Source organism: Nestor notabilis, unplaced genomic scaffold (genome assembly GCF_000696875.1).
Source record: "Nestor notabilis isolate BGI_N333 unplaced genomic scaffold, ASM69687v1 scaffold23681, whole genome shotgun sequence".
Classification (NCBI taxonomy): Eukaryota; Metazoa; Chordata; class Aves; order Psittaciformes; family Psittacidae; genus Nestor; species Nestor notabilis.
The window spans coordinates 8,505-28,331 of NW_009916407.1; the positions used below are offsets into that span (position 1 = coordinate 8,505).

A 19,827-nucleotide genomic window follows, 5' to 3' on the forward strand; every position below is an offset into this window, starting at 1 on the left:
CCCGGCCAGGGATGGGCCAGCCACAGCTTCTCTGGGCACCCTGTGCCAGCGCCTCAGCACCCTCACAGGGAACAGCTTCTGCCTTAGATCCTTTTATCCCTTGTTTCAGTTTGAACCCATCCCCCCTTATTCTATCACTCCAGTCCCTGATGAAGAGTCCCTCTGCAGCATCCTTGTAGCCCCCTTCAGACACTGGAAGCTGCTCTGAGGTCTCCACACAGCTTCTCTTCTCCAGTCTGAACAGCCCCAATGTTCTCAGCCTGTCTCCATTTGGGAGCTGCTCCAGCCCCTGATCATCCTTGTGGCTTCCTCTGGACTTGCTCCAAAAGCTCCATGTCCTTCTGATGCTGAGGACACCAGAAGTGCTTTCAGTGCTGCAAGTGGGGTCTCAGAGAGCAGAGGGGCAGGATCTCCTCCTTCAATCTTCTGCTCACATTCTTTTTGATGCAGCCCAGTGTGTGTATATATACATATATGTATATATATATACATGTATTCATTCTGTGTCCTTGTGTTGCTTCCCATAGGCCTACATTCCAGTTTCAAGACAGGATCTGTTCTTTGTTGCAGGTGCACTTTGTCCCTGAGGGAGGGGCAGTGGCGCAGATCGTGTACAGCGATGAGCAGGACCGTCCCTCGCAGCAGGTTGTCTACACAGCGGATGGCACCTCCTACACCTCTGTGGACACCTCGGAGCACACCCTGGTTTACATCCACCCCGTGGAAGCTACACAGGCATGTGTGGTTCTGAGCACACCCTGTTTTAGCACCTAGGAAACAGTAAACCAAACTGGTTTGAGATGGAAGCTGGTTACCAGCCAAGTGGTAGGACTGGGAAATAGCAGGCAGTTCCTCTTTACGCTTTTATCTGCCCGTTGTTGAACAGGGACTTTGTGTTGTTCATTTGTCTGATGTGCAAATGTGGGAATCAAAGGATGTGGCAGCCATGAATTATGAAATGCTGATTATTTCACTGAAGGTGGATGAGATTATAATTAGCTGAAAGGTGTTTTCCAAAAGACATAATCTCTCCAGAAACTCTGCCTCTGTTGTATTGAGTACAAAGATAAGAGCAATCTGTGTGTCTTCTGGAAGAGTCCTTGTTTTGCATAGTACAGGTCTCATAATTGACAGTTACAATGACAGTCATGTCTTTTTTCAGAGGATCTCAGTGTATTCACTGTGGAATTAGCTTCAGGGATGTTGTTGATTTTTATATACTTAGGTTCTTTTTCCTCTTCATAATTGTATCAAGTAGCTTTTATTCTCTGTCAGCACATGTTTATAGGGGGTTAATATAGTATGGACCTCTGCATGCATAGATAACACAAGAGGAACAGGCATGCTTTGTCAACAGTGTTTTATAATGACTTTGCTGACATTATTATTAGCAATGCTACAGAGTGCATGTACTTGACACCCACAGCAAGACTGGCATAGCCTTGTGTGCTGTGGTCTCACTCTTGCACAGTTCTGAGCTGTTCCATTAAAACAAAGAGGTGTAGTGTTAAGACACTATCAGGCAACTGAGATGAAATTCTCAAAGCCCTAATGGGATTGGTGTTATGCCATGCTTTACTTGTTTGGAGCCAGACTGCCACAAGCTCAGGTACTTCATGTTTTAGCGAAGTAAGCGAGGCTGACCTCTATCAATACTTAGTTTTCATGTAAGTCTTGCTTTTCCCAGGGGGAAGCCCTCCCATCAGGGCTGCTGTGAGAAGATTGGAGTCTTCTGTGAAATTAAAGAGCCAACATCCTGGCTTGATGAAATTCACATGTAGGATATGCCTGATAATTCCTCAAAAGAAGGCACGCAGAAGTCTTGTGAATTTGCAGGAGATAAAGCTAAGGGTTATCTTCTGTCCTGCCCTCAAGTATTATGCAGTTTTCATACAGCTATTGAATTTCATCCTGTAGATTTTATCCAATCAACAACTGACAAAGCGATTTCTGTATTAAAAAGAGAAGAAAAACTCCCATGAGGCACTCTAGTATATAGGTGAAAAGTGCCACATCACTATGGTATCATGTTTTTATGGAGCACTACCTAAGTTTAGTTGAAATTCTGTGCACTTGGGTAAGTTGAACTAATCTGCTGTGCTGACAGACACATTAGCAGAGGGTGAAATGTGGATGATTTCTGGGTGGCAGGGTAGTTGTGGTGTGAGTTGGGAGTGAGCAGCCCCCAGGCCGCTTTGATAAGCCTTTTTCACTTTGTCTAGACTCTGTTTACAGATCCCTCCCAAGTGGCTTACGTCCAACAGGATGCCACCACCCAGCAGGTAAGGAAGAGACATGAATTTCTTTGGGCCTGAGCTGTTAGGGAGACTATTGCTGAAGGGGAAGAGAAGTTGCTGTGCTGCTAGAGCTTAATATAAGCTAGCTCTGACCGTGTCGAATGGCAGTCTTCAGTTGTGTGCTGTCATCTCACCATGAAGGGCAAAAAGCTTATGATAACAAGCTGCTGTGCATGAATGACAAAAGAGAGTTTGAGTTCACTCTTCTTAATTCATGATTAACGAAAATACTCATTTACTGCCCCAGACAGACTGCAGAATCTTTCACCAGTGTCCCTTTAAGTCAGCAAGCTGATGTGGCTGATTTATTTTAGTGTGTCCTTCTGGAAAGACTGGCTTTGCAGCTGGCCTCATCCAGATTCAGATCCAAATGCCTTTTAAATCCAGAAGAGGCTCTCAAGGGATAGCAACTTTGGATCCAATCCTACATTTACTAGAAACTTCCCAGGAAATTAAGTGCAAAGCCTGCAGAAGTTTATTACTGGCTCCCTTTTCTTCCCAGAGCATCCCAGGTTTGAGGCATGTGCTGGTGTAAAGGGGTCTAGGGGCAGAATGAAACTGGAACCTGTGTTTCTTTTCTCATCCATCACAATGGGAAGGTTTTATTGTTAACTTGTACTAGTATCTTTAGGGACTGTGTTGTGGTAGTCAGGTAGAGGTGCTTTCAGATCTAGACCTCTAGTTCTGATTCTCTGCTTGTCATAGAGACTTAAACCCCTTACTTTAATGGCATGTGTGAATGGATGTGTTAGAGCTGAATCATGACTAATGCTATAGTTTAAGTACGTCTTTACTGACAGTCTTGGGGCAGAGTGAACGGTTGAATGTGCACTGAAAGCCACTTTTTTCTTGCTAGAAAAAGACCTTTTAAATCATTGAGGAAACGAGTGACCCAGTAAAGGTGTTACCCGTTTTCTTCCAGTTCTCTGGAGGAATGCAGAATGTCATTCTGCAGTATTTTGCCACATCACCTTCCTTGCATGAAGAAGCCAGAAAATCCTATTTAATTGTCTTTAAAGCTTATTGAACAAATAGAGGATCTAATTAAAAGGAGAGATTACTTCTGTGTGCAGTGTGAGAGACACTGACAGCAGAGGAGCTGTGCTGTTAGTATCCTGTGTGGAGTATCAAGGGCACAGAGCACTTGTCTGGGTGTCCTGAGCCCTTCCTCCCTTTTGATGCTGTCTGATGACAGCCCCAGCAGAGCTATTCATTGCTTGCAAGTGGTCGGTCCCTCATGGTGGCAGCTCCTGCCTTTGCAGGTGTTTTAACGTCAGCATTTCATGTGGGACATCCTTGCACTGACAACAGGTTAAAGCAGGAATTAAAGCTCCACTTACCTTTAAAAAGAAACTTCATCTTGAAAAGAAACTGGGAGGTTTTAAATCTAAATTCACTACACTGATGGAAAGGGAAGTCAGGATATGTTTGAAGTGTGATTAGTAGTAGGAAATCCTAAGAGGAGGTACAAATAGACACAAGCTCATGTCAACCTCTCATTGCTGGAGGTGCCTTTGAATACTGATGCTTTTCCTGTTGCCACTTGGCCTCAGAGGTGGCAATACCAGGCAGCTTGGTTCAGCTTTCCTCCTCGCTGGACCTGAAGTCTTTTTCCTGTAGTTTTTACACTGTTCCATGAATTACTCTAAACAAAACAAAAAGATTTGAAGTTTTAAGGCTGTCTGCTTGCGTTGTACATGTTCTTGTCTGCTCCTTCACTGTTGGCACAACTTGTGTTCTCGCTTTTATCTCTATTTGTTAAACACTCTGTGCAGAGGCTTTAATTTTAGCATAAAAGCTGCTTAATAGTCAGAGGCACAAGCCAGAAGCCACATGATGTGAGCTGTAGAGAAGGATGAGAAATCATGCAAGATAATGGTGCAATTCCTGTGTGAATAAGCAGGAAACAAAAGAGAGCAGAGGTGATTGCTAGGATCTTGATTCTGCTTTGTTTTATAACAGAACGAATGGGAATGGTGTGGGAACATGCATTATTTTTGAGTAGGAACGAAGTTGAGGATGGAAACAACCAAAAATGTAGAGTGTGACCAGATAACGCAAGGAAAAAATAATTGTTGGAATACTCTTGAGTGCTTGATCTTCTAATGGGGTCAATAGACCATCTTGGTTTTAGAATGGATCTTGTTTGCTGGAGAAAAAGAAAGGTTCAAAGAGGAGATGCTGCTTTTTCCTTCTTTACCTTTGCCCATAAAAAAAGAAGGTAAATTTAGACATAGAAGAGAAAAAGACTTTTAAGTCCCTGGTTTTACCAAGAGCTGAAGAGCTCCTCACATCTTTCCTTAGTGCAGTTTGAACGCAGGCTGAGTAGGACCTTAATCTAAAGCCAAAAGTGGGAGATGGGCAATTCAAAAGTTGCAGAATATAGAGTGAGTTTTGAAGCTTTTCCCTTTGCCCCCAGATCTGCAGGGTTTGTCCAAGTCCATCATTTCTACTCCCTAAAGAAAACCATGACAACGCTGCAGCTTTTGACCTAGTGTAGGACTCCAGGGAGCTTTGCATGCAGGGCATGATGGAAATGCTGCAGTGCTAAACTGAGTGCCTATGATTTTAGGTAACTGTGCTCTTGCCTGCTGCTGCTCAGAGCATGAATCCCACCAACCTGTCCGTGCTCGGCAGCGTTGCTGAATCCCCCCAGCAAATGGCTCTGGAGCAGGGTCCTCAAGCAGATAGAGTAAGTTGCCAGGCACCCTTTTCTTCTCAATGTACACCAATGTCATTGCTCCATTGTCTCAGGTGATGGAACATGTCTGTGATCTGGGAGGAGATGGGAGAAAGCTGGAGCACAGCTTGGTGCTGTCTTTCATAGTCTCACCGTGGAATGCGTGTGGGGTTTCTGTAGGAGAGCAGCCTTCCAGTGTCTGAAGGGGGGTACAAGGATGCTGCAGAGGGACTCTGCATCAGGGACTGGAGTGATAGGACAAGGGGGGATGGGTTCAAACTGAAACAAGGGATAAAAGGATCTAAGGCAGAAGCTGTTCCCTGTGAGGGTGCTGAGGCGCTGGCACAGGGTGCCCAGAGAAGCTGTGGCTGCCCCATCCCTGGCAGTGTTCCAAGGGAGGGTTGGACAGGGCTTTGAGCAACCTGGTCTAAGTTTGGACCAACCTGCTCTAGGGGAAGGTGTCCCTGCCTGTGGCAGGGGGTTGGAGCTGGATGATCTTAAGGTCCCTTCAGCCCAAACCAGTCTGAGGTTCTATGTATTTAACATACATAGGAACCTGTTCTACAGATTGTTCTGCCTTGGGCAGCCTCCTTAAAATACTCTTCTCAGCTTTGAAAGCCAAGTTAACAGAAGGTGTAATGCTGGCTGTCACATAGGTCCAACATCCATCGGGTCTCTTTGCCAGTCTTTTGAGGCAGCTTTACGGTGTGTAGTATTTCTTGTTCTGTACCTGAGGAACCTGTGTGGGTGATAGAACATTCTGTGCAGTGCACTTCAATTAGTTTTGTCTTTTTTTTGGAGGGAAAGAAAGGGATAAACTTTAAAATTAGTGAAAGAATACAGTGCCCTCAACTGTCCACCCTGTCCCCAGGTTTATATCTAGGCTCTGTGTTATCTCATCCCTTATGATCTCTACAGGTGTGCTCTGGGGATTTGATTTTGTTTGATTGTGTGATAGAAAAGATCATGTGTTAAAGTGCAGGATTCCCACTAGTACAAAAGAAGTTAAAATACAGCTTTAGGCTCTACATAATTGCCACAGAGCCTGGACTTGGTTTCAAACCATCTGTGAGGGTCCAGAACTTCTTTGATCTCAGTTTCTTCTCCTGAGTAGTCAGTTCTTGACAGGGTAGAACCAGGTAGTGAGTGACCCAGAGCTGTCCTGAGTGATGCTGTGGGTAGCAGTGATGCAAAACATCCCTCAGCAATCATTTATCATGTCACTTCACTTTCCCTTGTCCTTCTTTCCGTTACCAAAGGAAGCAGAAAGGGTTAAACTAGCAAGAACCTTCATTGCTTGTCTTTGTAAGAGGGGTTTTCTTCCCGAGTCAGTTGTGATAGTTCATGAATTCCCTCCTCTAGGCATCATTACCGGTGCATAACCAGGTGTTACCTCCTATGGAGGCAGTGGATGGATCTGACCCTTTAGCACCTCTGCAGAATCAAATGGGAAGGATGGAAACAAAAGAGGAAGATGACGAGGACGAAGATGAGGATGAAGAGGGGGAAGACACTGACATGGATGAATGGGATCCAGATCCACCTCGACCCTTTGATCCCAACGATTTGTGTAAGCATAGGAAGTAGTATGTAGTGTTTTAGTTGCCCTCCTCTTATGTCTTTTCCCCTCTGTCTAGTAAAAACCATTCAGATTTTAGCAGTAATAAGTAAATTCCTTGGTACCCAGAAATGTAGACTCCTATTGTGCTGCTTTACTGGAAAAACAAGGTTCTGCCTCAGGTGGAGCCTCTGAGCTGCTTTATTCTTCCTTTTGGAGGCAGCTGCCCTCTCTAATGCTTTAAAATACAGATAGACTATTGGAATACATGATCCCATGGCTGAGCTGAAGATGTTTAAAACAAGATGAGGCTGTGCCTTCTGAGCTGAGTGAGTGCCTGCCTGACAGTTGTGTCTTCTCTGACTTTGTGTTGTAGGGTGTGAGGAGTGTAATAACGCGCATCCTTCCGTGTGTCCGAAACATGGACCATTGCATCCAATCCCAAACAGGCCAGTGCTGACCAGGGCAAGAGCCAGCCTTCCTTTGGTGCTCTACATAGACAGGTTTTTGGGAGGTGTGTTCTCCAAAAGGAGGATCCCCAAACGCACACAGTTTGGACCTGTGGAAGGACCCCTGGTTAGACAAACAGAACTCAAAGACTGCTATATCCATTTGAAGGTAAGACCATGTGTGCACGAGAGGAGAAGAGGGATCACTTTGTGCTTAAGCTTTGATTATCATGAATTTGCCAGTCTGCCTTGATGAGTTACTTCACTAGAGATGTTCTTCTGATACTTCCATCTCTGAATGTGGCTTGGAAATACCCAGACAGGCTTGAAAACTACTGTTCTGCAGGGTGACACGATAATCAGGGTGAATATTCTGGCAGTGTGGTGTTATGATGTATAGGAGACATAACATGGAATGCTGTGAATCGCTCTCAAATGGGCTGAAGCAGCACCTGGGCATAAAAATAGCCCCATCTGAGGATGTTTTGCAGCCATTCTTTTGTGTCATGCTGTAACTTAAGTTGAAAGTACTTTTTATTCCCCTTTCCCTCTTCTCCCCAAAAAATGTAGGGGAGGGGAGAGCTTTTTCACCCCTTCTTCATGCCAAGTTGTTGGTGTGAGGTGTAATGGATTTGGCTGACTTTTATCCATTTATTTACTGGTTTGGTTATAAGAATTGGTTCTTTATTTGCTGGAGAGGAAGTCTGCAGTTTTAGGAGCATTGCTCTCTGATGATCAGTGTCTGCCAAGCAAGTTGTGACCCCAGGCAGATCCAGTAACCCAGCCAAAATTCAGCTAAAGCAGCACTGCTTCCAGCTTGAGTCAGGAAAGCAAGGAAGTGGATCTGTCAGTTAGAAGCATTGGGCAACTGATGCCATGTAACCTGCTAAAGCTAGAGCTTCTCATGCCTTATTTACAGCCACATGTCAAGTACTGTGCCTGATGCTTTTAATGAATGATTCTTGCCCTTGAAAGCTGTGGAAGGGTCCATTGTGTGTCTCCCTAGCTAAATCTCTGCCTGTCTCCCAAGTGTTTTTCTAAATGTTGCCTGTTTCTGGATCCCTGTTAGCAGAGAGAGAAAATCAATTATGCCTTCATTGCTTTCCTGATGTAATAGCTCTATGGGCAGAGCAGTGCTTTCTAGACACTCAAATTCCTCTGAACCTGCTGCCAGGCAGTTACAGCCACATGTAATTGGCTTTTGCTACAGGTTTCTCTTGAGAAGGGGGACAGAAAAGACAGAGATTTGCAAGAGGACCTGTGGTTTGAACTTTCTAGCGAGGCACTTTGTAACTGGATGATGTTTGTGCGTCCAGCTCAAAACCATTTGGAGCAGAACCTGGTTGCGTATCAGTATGGCCACCACATTTACTACACCACCATCAAAAACGTGGAGCCCAAGCAGGAACTCAAGGTATGGCTTTCCTCATGGTTTGGGACTCATTTTTATACAGGTAAAATCAAATCTTAAAGGTTGCTCTTTGATAAGTGCATCTCCAAGGGCCAGAAATGGCTCTGCCCATAGTTTTAGGGGTTTTCTTCCCTCTCATCAAGCACACGAATCGAACACCACTGCAGTCAGTGAGTAGTTAGCCACTGACTTGTGGGTTTGCCATGAGCTTTGGCTCAGGTATAAAATGAGGAAGTCTGAGATCAGGATGTAAATAGTTGGTTTGTCACTCTCACGCTTTACCCTGCACCTGTTTTGCAGATGCAATCTAATTTTATTGCAGCAGTCTTATTCTTTTGAGTTCTGGATGCCCTTTCCAGTTAGTCCTGGGTGCCCTTGACTTGTTTTCTGGTGCCTTTGATATCAGGATAATGGCTTTTTCTTCCTCAAATCTTTTCTGGCACATTATTGTCAACGATTTAACAGAAAACTGGGTTTTAACCAGGGCAAAAGTCTCCTTAGACACTTCTTTTTAAGAGTAGCGTTCCTTTTGGTTTCTCTGGTATCAGTCCTTAATTTGTTCAAGCTGAATCACTAGAAACCTTGCTAATCCCTTTGAAGTGCATCCAAACATCATTTTCTCAAGTTTTAAAATCAATTGGAAATCAGACTTCAATGAAATGTGCAGAGACCTGCCTGTAGCAGCAGCATCTTTCTTCCTTTATGTGTTAGTAGTGTCTTTTGGGGTAAAATTGGTTTGAGAGTTGAAAGCGAACGATCCAGGCTCTGTAATGTGTCTTCCTCGGGCTATAATTGATGTCCAAAGATGAGGAGGACCAGTTAAAGTTGAGAACTTGTATATTGCATGACAGGTCTAGGAGCTCCAAGGCTTTCTTCTTATCCAGCTTCCTGCAAAGTAACATGCACCTTAAGGGGAGTTAGAAATGCCACTCACTGCTGCTATGTGGCCTACAACAAGTTGAAACTTGCCCAGATTTTTCATGCTGAGAATCTGTTTCATGCCTTCTTGCAGAAACCTCTTCTGACATGGAACCTTTTTAATCAAATAACAAGATAAAATGACAAATGATGCAAGAATTCTCAGCTTAAAGTGAACATCTGGTTTGTAGGCTCTGATAAACTTTGTCTCTGTGGTTCTCCCTACTGCAAGCTTCCTAAATTGCTTGTATAGTGAAGGTGGGTCCCTCCTGCTGCAGCCTGGCAGCAGATCTTTGTTTTGGGAAGCAGGACCATGTTGCTCCAATCCTTCAGAAGTTCAGGAACATTTTAAATGAGTCTCTGTGGATGGCGCTGCCTGTTTTCTATGGAGAGAAAGCAGGAAAGAAATGGACAATCTTTTCTTATTACTCTTGTTCCACCAAGGAACAGCACTTTGGTGACACCCCTATACACTTGGCTCTAAAGAGATTAATCTTATTGCCTTCAGAGCTACTGGTAGCCATGTGTGAGATGAACATTAGTATTTGGAGGCTATACCTTAAAGTTATATGGATATGCCTTCTGAGCAAAGCTCTTTTATTCCTCAGTGGGGGCATATTGATCTCAACAGGCTTTATTATCGAGGATGAAAGGAGCAATAAGAGTTAGTGGTTGAGGCAAGTGAAGTAAATGTATTGCTTAAACCCCGTTTTCAAATGGATTCCCTCTAGTTCTGGTTCCAGCTGAGCATTCTGTTATCTCTCCCTGCTGCAGGTGTGGTATGCTGCTTCTTATGCAGAGTTTGTGAACCAGAAGATCCATGACATATCTGAGGAGGAAAGGAAGGGTAACTTGGGCTATTCTCTTGGGTTTTGTAGTGTGACAGGGGTGGGTGTTGTACTTCTGTGTTTCAGGTATACAGCCAGTATAGTGCTCCCAAGTTTCTGCTGGCTTAAGAGAAGTTAAACCAGATCTAGATTGTATTATTTGGGCTTATTTCTACTAACTCTTCTCATGCTAATATTAAAATAATGTAACCTTTTGCCTCGGATTCTGGGAAGCATTAGGTTGCTGTTGGAAAGAGCTATGTTTCTGTGCTTGGTGCCTGATGTTGAGTCCCTCATAAACTGATGTGCTACTGCTTTAGATTGAGGAATACTCTTGACCTCCCCATACTTACGCCAGAGATCTAATCCTGTAGGTGCTTTTCCATGCAAAGGTAAATTTCAGAATCTTCCTGAATATTAAGCAGTGTTTATAGCCCATGTGAATTGTCCCCAGTGACCTTTTTATCTTTCTATGATGAGCTGTGGTCATGCCACGGGGCAGAGGGGATAAAAACAAAGCTAAATGGAGCAGTGCTGTGGATACTCTGCAGTTTGTCTAACCTTCAGGGGAGAAATATGGCCAGAAAGGCTTGGGGAGAAAAGAAAACCCAGCGAAACAAATGAAGCATTTAATTGGTGGTGACTGAAATGCTGTTCCTGACCTTTCCCTTTGAACATAGTTCTCAGAGAGCAAGAGAAGAACTGGCCCTGTTATGAGTGCAATCGGCGCTTCATGAGCTCGGAGCAACTCCAGCAGCACCTCAACTCCCACGATGAGAAGCTGGACTTCTTCAGCAGGTACTGAAAGCTTGAGCTTTGCCTCTGTGTCACTCTGCTGTATCCCCAGACTGGCAGAAAGCAGGGGTTTTGCCCTAGAGATCTTGCTGCCCAACCTGGGTGCCCATTGGAAGAACAGCTCAGCACTGGAAGGTAAGAACATGGCACCAGGAAGCTGATTGCTGTAAGAGACTTGGCAATAGAAGCAGCTTGAGGGAAATAAATGCCCCATTGAAACTGATGAGATGATTTTGGTTTGCTTTTGGGTTTTTTTTGGGCAGTGACTTAAAAAGCTGCAGTATTTCAGTCCCACAATATTGAAATACATATGCTCCTTGGATGTGTGCAGCTACAGAGCTTGGAGGACAAGGCTTGTAGTGCTTTGCCTCCTCATGGGGCAGGCAAGATAGTTTATCCTGACCAATTAAAAGCTGTATCTACAAACATCCATCAGAGAGCAGAAGATACTGGTGCCTTCCTTATCCTGAAACTTAGCAAGTGGTTTCATTTTGGGCTGGTTTGGGTTTTGTTTAACACAGAAAATAGCTCCCTTTAGCTTGCTGCCTGACATCAATGGCTGCATGCCTTTTTGGGGGAGGGATGTTACAGCCTCAGGTTTTCAATTGGTTTCCTTGTATTCCATCTAGCTGAAAATGCTTTCCAGCACACTGGAAGCAGGAGAGTTGCCACGGCACAGGACTTGCTAGGAGCCAGTAATCCTTTTGGTCATACAATTAATGAAATCAATTGTAATGTGTTCTGGGCTTCAGTTGCTCATGGAGCACAAAATAAACAGAGACCAGCCAGTACCCTGCTTTGTTGCTGCCAGAACTTACTCAGGTTTTGGTTACTGAGTTGAATGATGCTGAGAGGGAATGTGTACAATGAGTGGAGACTTCAGATCCACCCTGTTTTGTCTCTAATGTGAAGTTCTGTGTGTTCTGCAGAGCCAGAGGCCGAGGTCGTGGCCGAGGGAAGAGGAGGTTTGGACCAGGCAGACGCCCCGGGCGCCCTCCCAAATTCATGCGTATGGAAGTGACCAGTGAAAATGGGGAGAAATGTGAAGAAGGGACACAGGTACATTTTGGGGGATGGAAAGGAGGCAAAAATCATCACACAGGATGTAAACTCAGGGCATCAGTGCAAACTGGGCGTGTGCTTTAGACTGTATACCCAAGTCATTCTTGCTTTTCTAGCAGTGATTCTCTGCTTCCCTTCTGTAAGAACTGTAAAATCACTTGCATTTCTACAGCAACTTTCAGCACAAAGCACGTAGCACTGAGGTAGGTTACTGCAGCACTTGAGCAGCATCACAGAACTAATTTAGGCAGTAAAAGTGTAATGGGAATTTAGGTTTGCATTAGTCCTTTCTGGAACGTGAGGTCGGAGCCTGCTTTTAGAAGTGTTGCTGGTAGAATTAAATCAGTTTGAGCTATGGTTCTTCATGATGTTTGTATATTAACTAAAGGACCTCGTCTAGGAGTGCTTCCTGCGAGGTTTTCCTTTGCTTGTGGCTCTTGGTTGTGTTCTGTAGGGACCTAATACGATGCATTTAAGTCAAATGCTTAAATCTTGCTGACCATGCTTAGGTTATCACCAAGAGCTTTGCTGAAAGGTGTCAGGAGGGCTCAGTGGCTCTGTTTTATGACTCAGCTGAAAGCTGCTATCTGGAAGGGTAATTTTCCTCTGGCATCTCACTGGGTCATGGTTCAGTGCTGACTCAGAGGGAGGAATATCTCCATTGCCTGTGAATGCCTGCCACTCATCTTCTGAGCGTGCAGCGTTGCCCTAAATGCTGCATTAAGCGTGGGCTGTTAGATCACCCTCTCTACAATCTGACATGGCACAAGCCACTTCCAGTTAGACAAGTAAGCATCATGCTGTTCCCAGACTCTTAACGACAGAGACACAGGGTGCAGTCCCATGCTAATGTGTCCGAACAGCCTCTGTGAGCACAGTTTAGTGTCAGTAACTGTGGGAACTTGCCCCCTAAAGCAGGAGTGGACATTTGGCTGGTGTATTGCTCTAGGTGTCTCTTAGCTGGTAAGCATTTGTGGTTTATAGCAGCTCTGCTCCTTCTAGCACATCCCTGGTTTTCTTCTCCCACATCTGCTTTTGTGCTTTGGCAGTACCAAAGCTGACATGATATACTTCTGGTGCTCCCTTTCCTAGCTTGGGCTTTTAAGTTGCCTTAGTTTGCATTAAGTGCTGTCAGGTAAGGATCTATGTTGGGTTATTTTTCTTGTAATACCAGAGAATTCCATCCCAGAGGAGTTATTGGAACTTCCACAAAAAGAATGGAGATTTTTGGCATGTGCTTCCCAACACCCTCCCTTTTCTTTTATGCTGATGTGAAAGAAGAGGCAAACAGCTTTGTGTGATAAATATAAATGATGTATGCAGCTGGGTAGATGAGAGTGTGCAGAGCTGGGAAACTGGATGGCAAAAGGCACAGTGCACAGTATAATCAGCTCATTTGTCACTCTCCAGCACTCCAGCTTGTTTGTTAGAAAGGAGAAGACACTGCATAACAAGACATGATAATGTTTCAAAGTGACAACAGTGAGACAGAGATTCTCTGCTTTCCCTGGTCTCCATGTGAAGAGAGTCACCAACCTGCAGCGCTCCTTCCCCGGTGTTGCTGTAGGTGGAGGTGATGTGCTGAGAGCATCAGTGGAACTCAGGAGGAACCTGTTAGTGGAGGAACGTTTCGTTTCTAGCCTGTGATGAGCATGTAGAGAGCTTGCTGCCTGCTGAGTATTATCAAAGCCTCTTTCAGTGGGTGGGGGGAATAATCACTGGTTGTATGATTTGCGATTTCAGGACTTGCTGCATTTTTCCAGCAAGGGGCAGTTTGATGAGGCCGGACAAGCCACACTGAACGGGCTGGAGCAGCAGGAGCAGACTCCAGTGCCACCAGAGCCACAGTCTGCACTGGAGCAGCAGTCAGAAAACCACCCGCTACAAATGCAGGCGCAGCACGATGAGAGCCCGGTGCCCACGCAGAGCACCATGACAGCAGATGACATGAGGCGAGCAAAGCGTATCAGGGTAAGCAAAGAGGACAGCAGATGACATCTTTCTCCACGTGGAGAACACTGGACCTGCTTGCCAGGACCATCCAGTCTTTCTCCTACTGTTGTATCCATTTCCAAATCCCAAATCTCGTTCCTTTCAGCCTCTTTGCAGTGAGAGGAAGGCAAATCTCACGTAAAGAACTAGTATATCATGAGATGCTGCTGAGAACAGGTCACCAATTGGAGCCGATTCAATTCCAGCACAGGAATTCTTTCACAGAAACACAGTCCATCCAAGCTGGCAAGCAGGAGTGCTTCAAACAGCCAGCTGAATCATGGTACTGTGGCACGGACTAATGACTTGCTCACAGCACCATCTGTGTCCCTCACAACTCTTCCCTTGCAAACCGTTGCCAAAGAGGAACCACGACCTCAGTTTAGATCCACTTAGGTGATGATATTTAGTGAAAAAAGCCTTTCCTGGGGTCAACAAACCTGTCTTCAAGCTAAGACCTGTGCTAGGAGCTTTCTGTACTGACAGCGAATGCTTTCAGCCTGAGCTCTGTGTCAACTGGGTGAGCTGTTTTTCCTCTGCTGTGTGTGGGAGGGAAATGATTCAAGCAAATAATCCTTCAAGCCATGTAACTGTGAGATTGGCTTATTTAGCCTCAAATCTTTCTCTTTCTCTTCCATGTGTAAAATTTTGATTACAGAAGGAAGCAGCTGCAATTGGGCTAAGAATCCATTTTAGGGGATGAGAAAGGATTAGAAAAGAGGAACTTTTCCATATAGGAAGATGTTGAGGCAAATTTTGCTCTCAGTTTATGGCAGTATATATGAGAGCAGTGGTGGTGTTACCCCATAAATGCAGTGGAGTATCTTGAAGGAAGAATTTGGCTGAGGTACATTAAGACTGCGGAATTTGTAACCATGTCAGATGCACTCTCTGAATAATGAGTTTCTACCAGTCATTTGACTTTGGTATGTTACAAGCTTGGGGGATTTTTACTGAATGTATTGAAGGGTGGATAGTGGAGCACGAAGACAGATGCTGAGTGTTTGACAGTGAAGAGTGTGGGTATTTACTGCTTACAAGATGCCACAGCTTCCTCAGTAGAAGGAACTAGAAAGTGTTGCCTCTTTCCCCGCACTTTTGAACCTTAAAGGTGAACTTAAGATCTTCTGGAACAGTAAATGTGGGGGGAAAAAGGGACAGAACTTCTGAAGTTCTTTGTCTTGTGGCTTAGCTTTTGTTCCCTGGGAATTCATCACAAGTGGATGACAACTCAGAGGAGTGCAGTGGTGGTTTAATCCTTGGTGACATGTTTCTATCTCCAAATCTCCTTAACTTCCTCTACAGCAGAGTCCTGGAGATGTTTCAGGACAGGGGCAGAATGGCAGATGGATGGTTGTGTAGCTCCTTTCCATATTGCATCAGGCTGTGAGCAATAAGAACTTGAGAGAAGAGGAAACTAGCAAGTGTAAAATCACAGCAAGCTCTAGCAGCCTGTGAGCACTCATTCAGTCCAGCTATTGTCAGCACCTCCTTCCCATAACACACACTTAAATACTGCAAACAAGCAAACATTTGGGTTTAAGACATGTATGTATCATTTGCTTCCAAAGAACAGGTAGAAAGTCTTGACTTGGAGACCTGTGTAGCTCTAGTCCTTCCTTATTACTCATCTTTCTGTGTAACAAAGAGTACAAACAGTAAGCTGAGGTTAAGACCCTACTCCTTAACTTTTTCACTCTTGTAATCATTGCCCTGTTGTCATCCTGCCTTAATTATTCCCTTCTGCTGAAAGCATTTCATTCTCACTGTGGCTCTGCAGTCTGCATCACATCACTGTTAGTCAACTCTGAGAAAATACGAAAGGTCACAAAGCACCTTCAGGATGATCTGTGGGTTTTATCTTTGCCCTTTAGCTCCCCTCAGGCAGTTACTACTACAGGGTAAACCTGGAAGATCTGCTTAGTGTTTCCTAAGGCAAGAACATCAAAGGTGTTTTGCCTGAGTAAAGAGTAAACTCCAGCTAGAAGAGTTGGTCCTTCTGGTGACCTGCAGAAGTGAAGGCTTCCTTTTTTCAAGTCCATTGCATAACATAACTATTTTTCTCTCCCTCAATGCTGCCTGCTCAGCTGGAGCTGCAGGTAGGTTTGGTTTGGGGTTTTGCTGTATCTAATGGAATGGTACATAGCAACATCACCCTCCGTGTTGTTTTGTCCAACTTCTGTTTAGTGTTTCCTTAATTGACCTCCACATTGTAAATTGTCACATTTGTTCTTCTTCAAGCAACCAATGTCCAGAACTAAGTGTGAACTGAATAACAATTTGCCTTCTTCTCGTTCTTTCCATACTAATTCATTGCAAGTTTAAGGTAAATATTATAGGGGTAAACTGCTGGATGAAATACTATAATATCCATCTTAGTTTGGGAGGATCTGTTTGCACTGGATCAATGTTATCAGCTGATGAGACAACACTTAGTTCTTTTTCTGTTCTTTTTAATAGCTGCTAGCTTATTTAACCAAAAAGCAGTAAAACATTTCACCCTTCTGTAGCCTCTGAGACAGCAATGGGACTATGTTGATTTACATAGTATAGCAGCCTTATCAGTCAGATCCTGGTGATCCAGTGATCAAATAGCAAAGTATGGTAATAGTGGAGTTAAGAACTCAAAGTGCACCTCTTCAGCTACTTGGTTTCTTAGCATATCCCTGTAGTTAAGGGGAAAACTACCTATTTTTGACTCCAGGCAACACATGAATTTTCACCCAGCACATGCCTGTCTTCCTAACTCATGGTGTGACTTTCAGCAGATCCATTTATTCCCCATTGTCCTCACTTCTCCCCTGGGAAAATGGAGAACGGAGATGATAATTCAGCAACAAAACCAGTTGCTGTCACATTCCTCTTTCTGGAATGAAAGCATAGGTTTCCCTCTGCAGTTCAGATGGTGCAAAGGATCATTCAGGTTCACTAATATAATCTCTAGCACAGCGTTTCACAGTATTCCCAAGCTGTTCCCTCCTTCCAGCAGACTTGCTCCTGACTTGACTTTCTCAGTGTCAGCTGTTGGCACACACTTAAGAGACACAGCACATGTCAGCCCAGACATTGTCACAAGGGGAGGAGAGAGGAAACCAGGGAAATCTGTTTGCAGATTTCTGGCACGTATCTCTTGAAGCGTGTAACATTGAATGTGCTCAAGCACAGGTGCCAGGAATGTTCTAGTGCTATTTCTCTTAACTATCAGCATGTAGGTTCTGTGTGTAACAGCTGAAAAGGGAAGACAGCAGTAAATGATGAGCTATGCATCTTATTGTGGAGAAGAGCAGATATCCCTTAGACTTCTTGCAGTGTGCTTTCAGTATGCTGTTGGTAACTGTGCTGTGGGGTTTCGTGCATGCAGAGGCAGGACTGACTTCCAGCTTTGCAACATACAAATCCTCATCCAATACTGAAATGCAGGTGCAGGACACACTTGCTGGTTTCTATAGGCAAGGTGTCCAGCAGCATCTCTTCCTCCAGCAGACAGTGCTGGTGTTGGGACTCTAACATTCATCTGAAGGGGAGGGAAGGAAGAGATGACAATCATGAAACGATACAGAGAAGGCAGACTGCAGGGAAGCACACACCAAAACAAAGCAGGGGCTAAGAAGAGAAATTGTGAGCAGTAGGAGTGGAAAAAAACAGAGAAGAGCAGCCCAGAACATTAAACTTTAAAATGAATATTCACACAAAGCACATTAGGCTCAATTCACCATATTTTTGTTGTTTCTTGCAGTACCAAGAAAAGCAGTTTCAAGTTGGACTGTGTATAATCAACTGTCCTTTGAGTAGACAACAGAATCTATCAGAGTGCCTCTTGATTTAGCACTTTTGTTTGTCTTTCATCTCTCTTCTTCATTTTCAAGCTCTAGCATATGATGGATGCTAAATGGCAAGGATGCTCACAAGTTCTTAGCCATTGCTGGTAAACCTGCCATTCTGCCCCTGCTGGAAGGTTTTCAGAGTCCATTCTTTTTAAGGATAACAGAAAGCTTTAGGCCAGCATTTCCTGAATGTGTGTTCCACCAGAAGCTTTCCAGGCAACACTAAACCACTGCTGCACAGCTCTGTGGTGATCTTGGGTGCAGGCGCTGATTTTTAGGGGCCAGGCGTGTACTTCAGAGGGGACTTTGTTTTATTGTACAGGAAAATGCCACGCTAAAGACAAAAATGGGCAGAAAACGGGGACTGGAGAGGAAACTTCTGCTTTGTGTGCTCTTAATGGTGTGGAAGTGCAGGTTTATCCCTTAAGTTCTGCCTGTGACAGCCTCCCCTTATGTGAAATGGGGCCAGTATCTATAACACCAAAGCATTTTGGTTTCGAAGTATATTTGATCTTGACATACATGTGGAACCTATAGATAATAATAACAGACTCTGTTTCCTGCAGAATGCAGCTCTTCAGCACCTCTTCATCCGGAAATCCTTTCGCCCCTTCAAATGCCTCCAGTGTGGGAAGGCCTTTAGGGAAAAGGACAAACTGGATCAGCACCTCCGCTTCCACGGGCGGGAAGGGAACTGCCCTCTGACTTGTGACATCTGCAACAAGGGCTTCATCAACAGTGGGGCTCTTGAGAGCCACATGAAGTTCCACATGGACCAGAAAACATACTCCTGCATCTTCTGTCCTAAGTCCTTTGACCGCCTGGATCTGCTCAAAGACCATGTGGCCATCCATGTCAACGATGGCTATTTCACCTGTCCTACGTGCAAGAAACGCTTTCCAGACTTTATCCAGGTGAGATGCCTTCCAGATTGGAAGCACTGCCTTCCAGGTCTCTTGTAAGCACTCTGTTTATGAGCTTTTCAGTGCTGTTCTGGGGTCATGCTGCATGTCAGTTCGTTCTCACAAGATAAAGGGGTTCACCTCAGTTGGAAGTTAAAAAAGGAAGAGTGACCAAGCATTGCTAGATGCTGTCTTATGCACTGAAGTGCTCTTTCTGCTACATAATCAGATGTAGGACTTCAGTCTGGCACTGCACTGCAGGAAGGGTGGTTCCTTATTCTCCAAAAATTCCTAAAACAGGTCCTGACTACTTTTGGTCAGTGCAGATCTGTGGCACAAAAAAGAATGTTCTTTCTGTGCATGCTTAAATATACCTTGTCCTTTGTCATTCAGACTCTGAACCAAAACAAATGGTGGTATCAAGCCTTTAATCCCTTGACTGTTTTTGTCAGGATAATTCACTTGAATCCATGCAGAAACATCAGGAACAGATGAGGATATTCTGCTCCCTGACTTCCCGCTTGGGACTTTATTATTCTTCTTCTTCCCTGAACTCTGCTTGGGAGAGAGGTTGCACTGGAGTGATGGAATGACTTTGTGCAGTGTGCAGAGCCACTGGAGAACATGGTTAATAGAATTCCAGGATGCTATTTTGATGTTCAGGAAGGAAAAACTGAGTGGTACCATGCACACATCCATTATCCTTTGTAGGGACAAAGTTGATAAGTTTTGCTGAGCTGCCTGACTTAAATAGAAATCCAGCTTAAATCAATAGAAGCTGATAGACTATCCAATAGGTTAGAGAGGAAAGGATGGGGAGAAGTCATTTATTAACTGGAAAAACTCCTTTATTCTCTGTAATGGTTGAGCAAGGAAAAGGGATGATTCAGAACTGCTCTACTGCAGCCTAAACCCCATAAACTTTCCTGTGGAACTGATCAAGCCAGAAGGACATCCCACGGCTTTTTTTCCAGCTATTCAGGTCTATTTTGGAGTTTAAACCTTATTATTTCATCTGGTGCTATGTGAATCATTAAGTCTAGTCACCATAGATTGCTGCCTACTTGAATACTTCTATGTGGAACAGATACCAAGTTGTTCCTCTTAGGATC

General features: G+C 44.4%; 1 protein-coding gene across 2 annotated transcripts in view; it reads left to right on the forward strand.

The window, feature by feature from the left end:
- PRDM10 (PR domain containing 10) overlaps positions 1-19,827 on the forward strand; it is a 31,061-nt gene that overhangs the window by 1,865 nt on the left and 9,369 nt on the right. Inside the window, exons 2-12 of one of the 2 annotated variants that reach the window (XM_010024566.1) lie at positions 571-735; positions 2,223-2,282; positions 6,340-6,547; positions 6,912-7,153; positions 8,195-8,398; positions 10,088-10,160; positions 10,821-10,938; positions 11,865-11,994; positions 13,741-13,968; positions 16,077-16,088; positions 18,380-18,727. In XM_010024566.1, coding sequence (XP_010022868.1) covers positions 571-735; positions 2,223-2,282; positions 6,340-6,547; positions 6,912-7,153; positions 8,195-8,398; positions 10,088-10,160; positions 10,821-10,938; positions 11,865-11,994; positions 13,741-13,968; positions 16,077-16,088; positions 18,380-18,727 — 1,788 coding nt within the window. The remainder of the gene's footprint in view (positions 1-570; positions 736-2,222; positions 2,283-6,339; positions 6,548-6,911; positions 7,154-8,194; positions 8,399-10,087; positions 10,161-10,820; positions 10,939-11,864; positions 11,995-13,740; positions 13,969-16,076; positions 16,089-18,379; positions 18,728-19,827) is intronic. The other variant, XM_010024565.1, reaches the window with a different exon arrangement.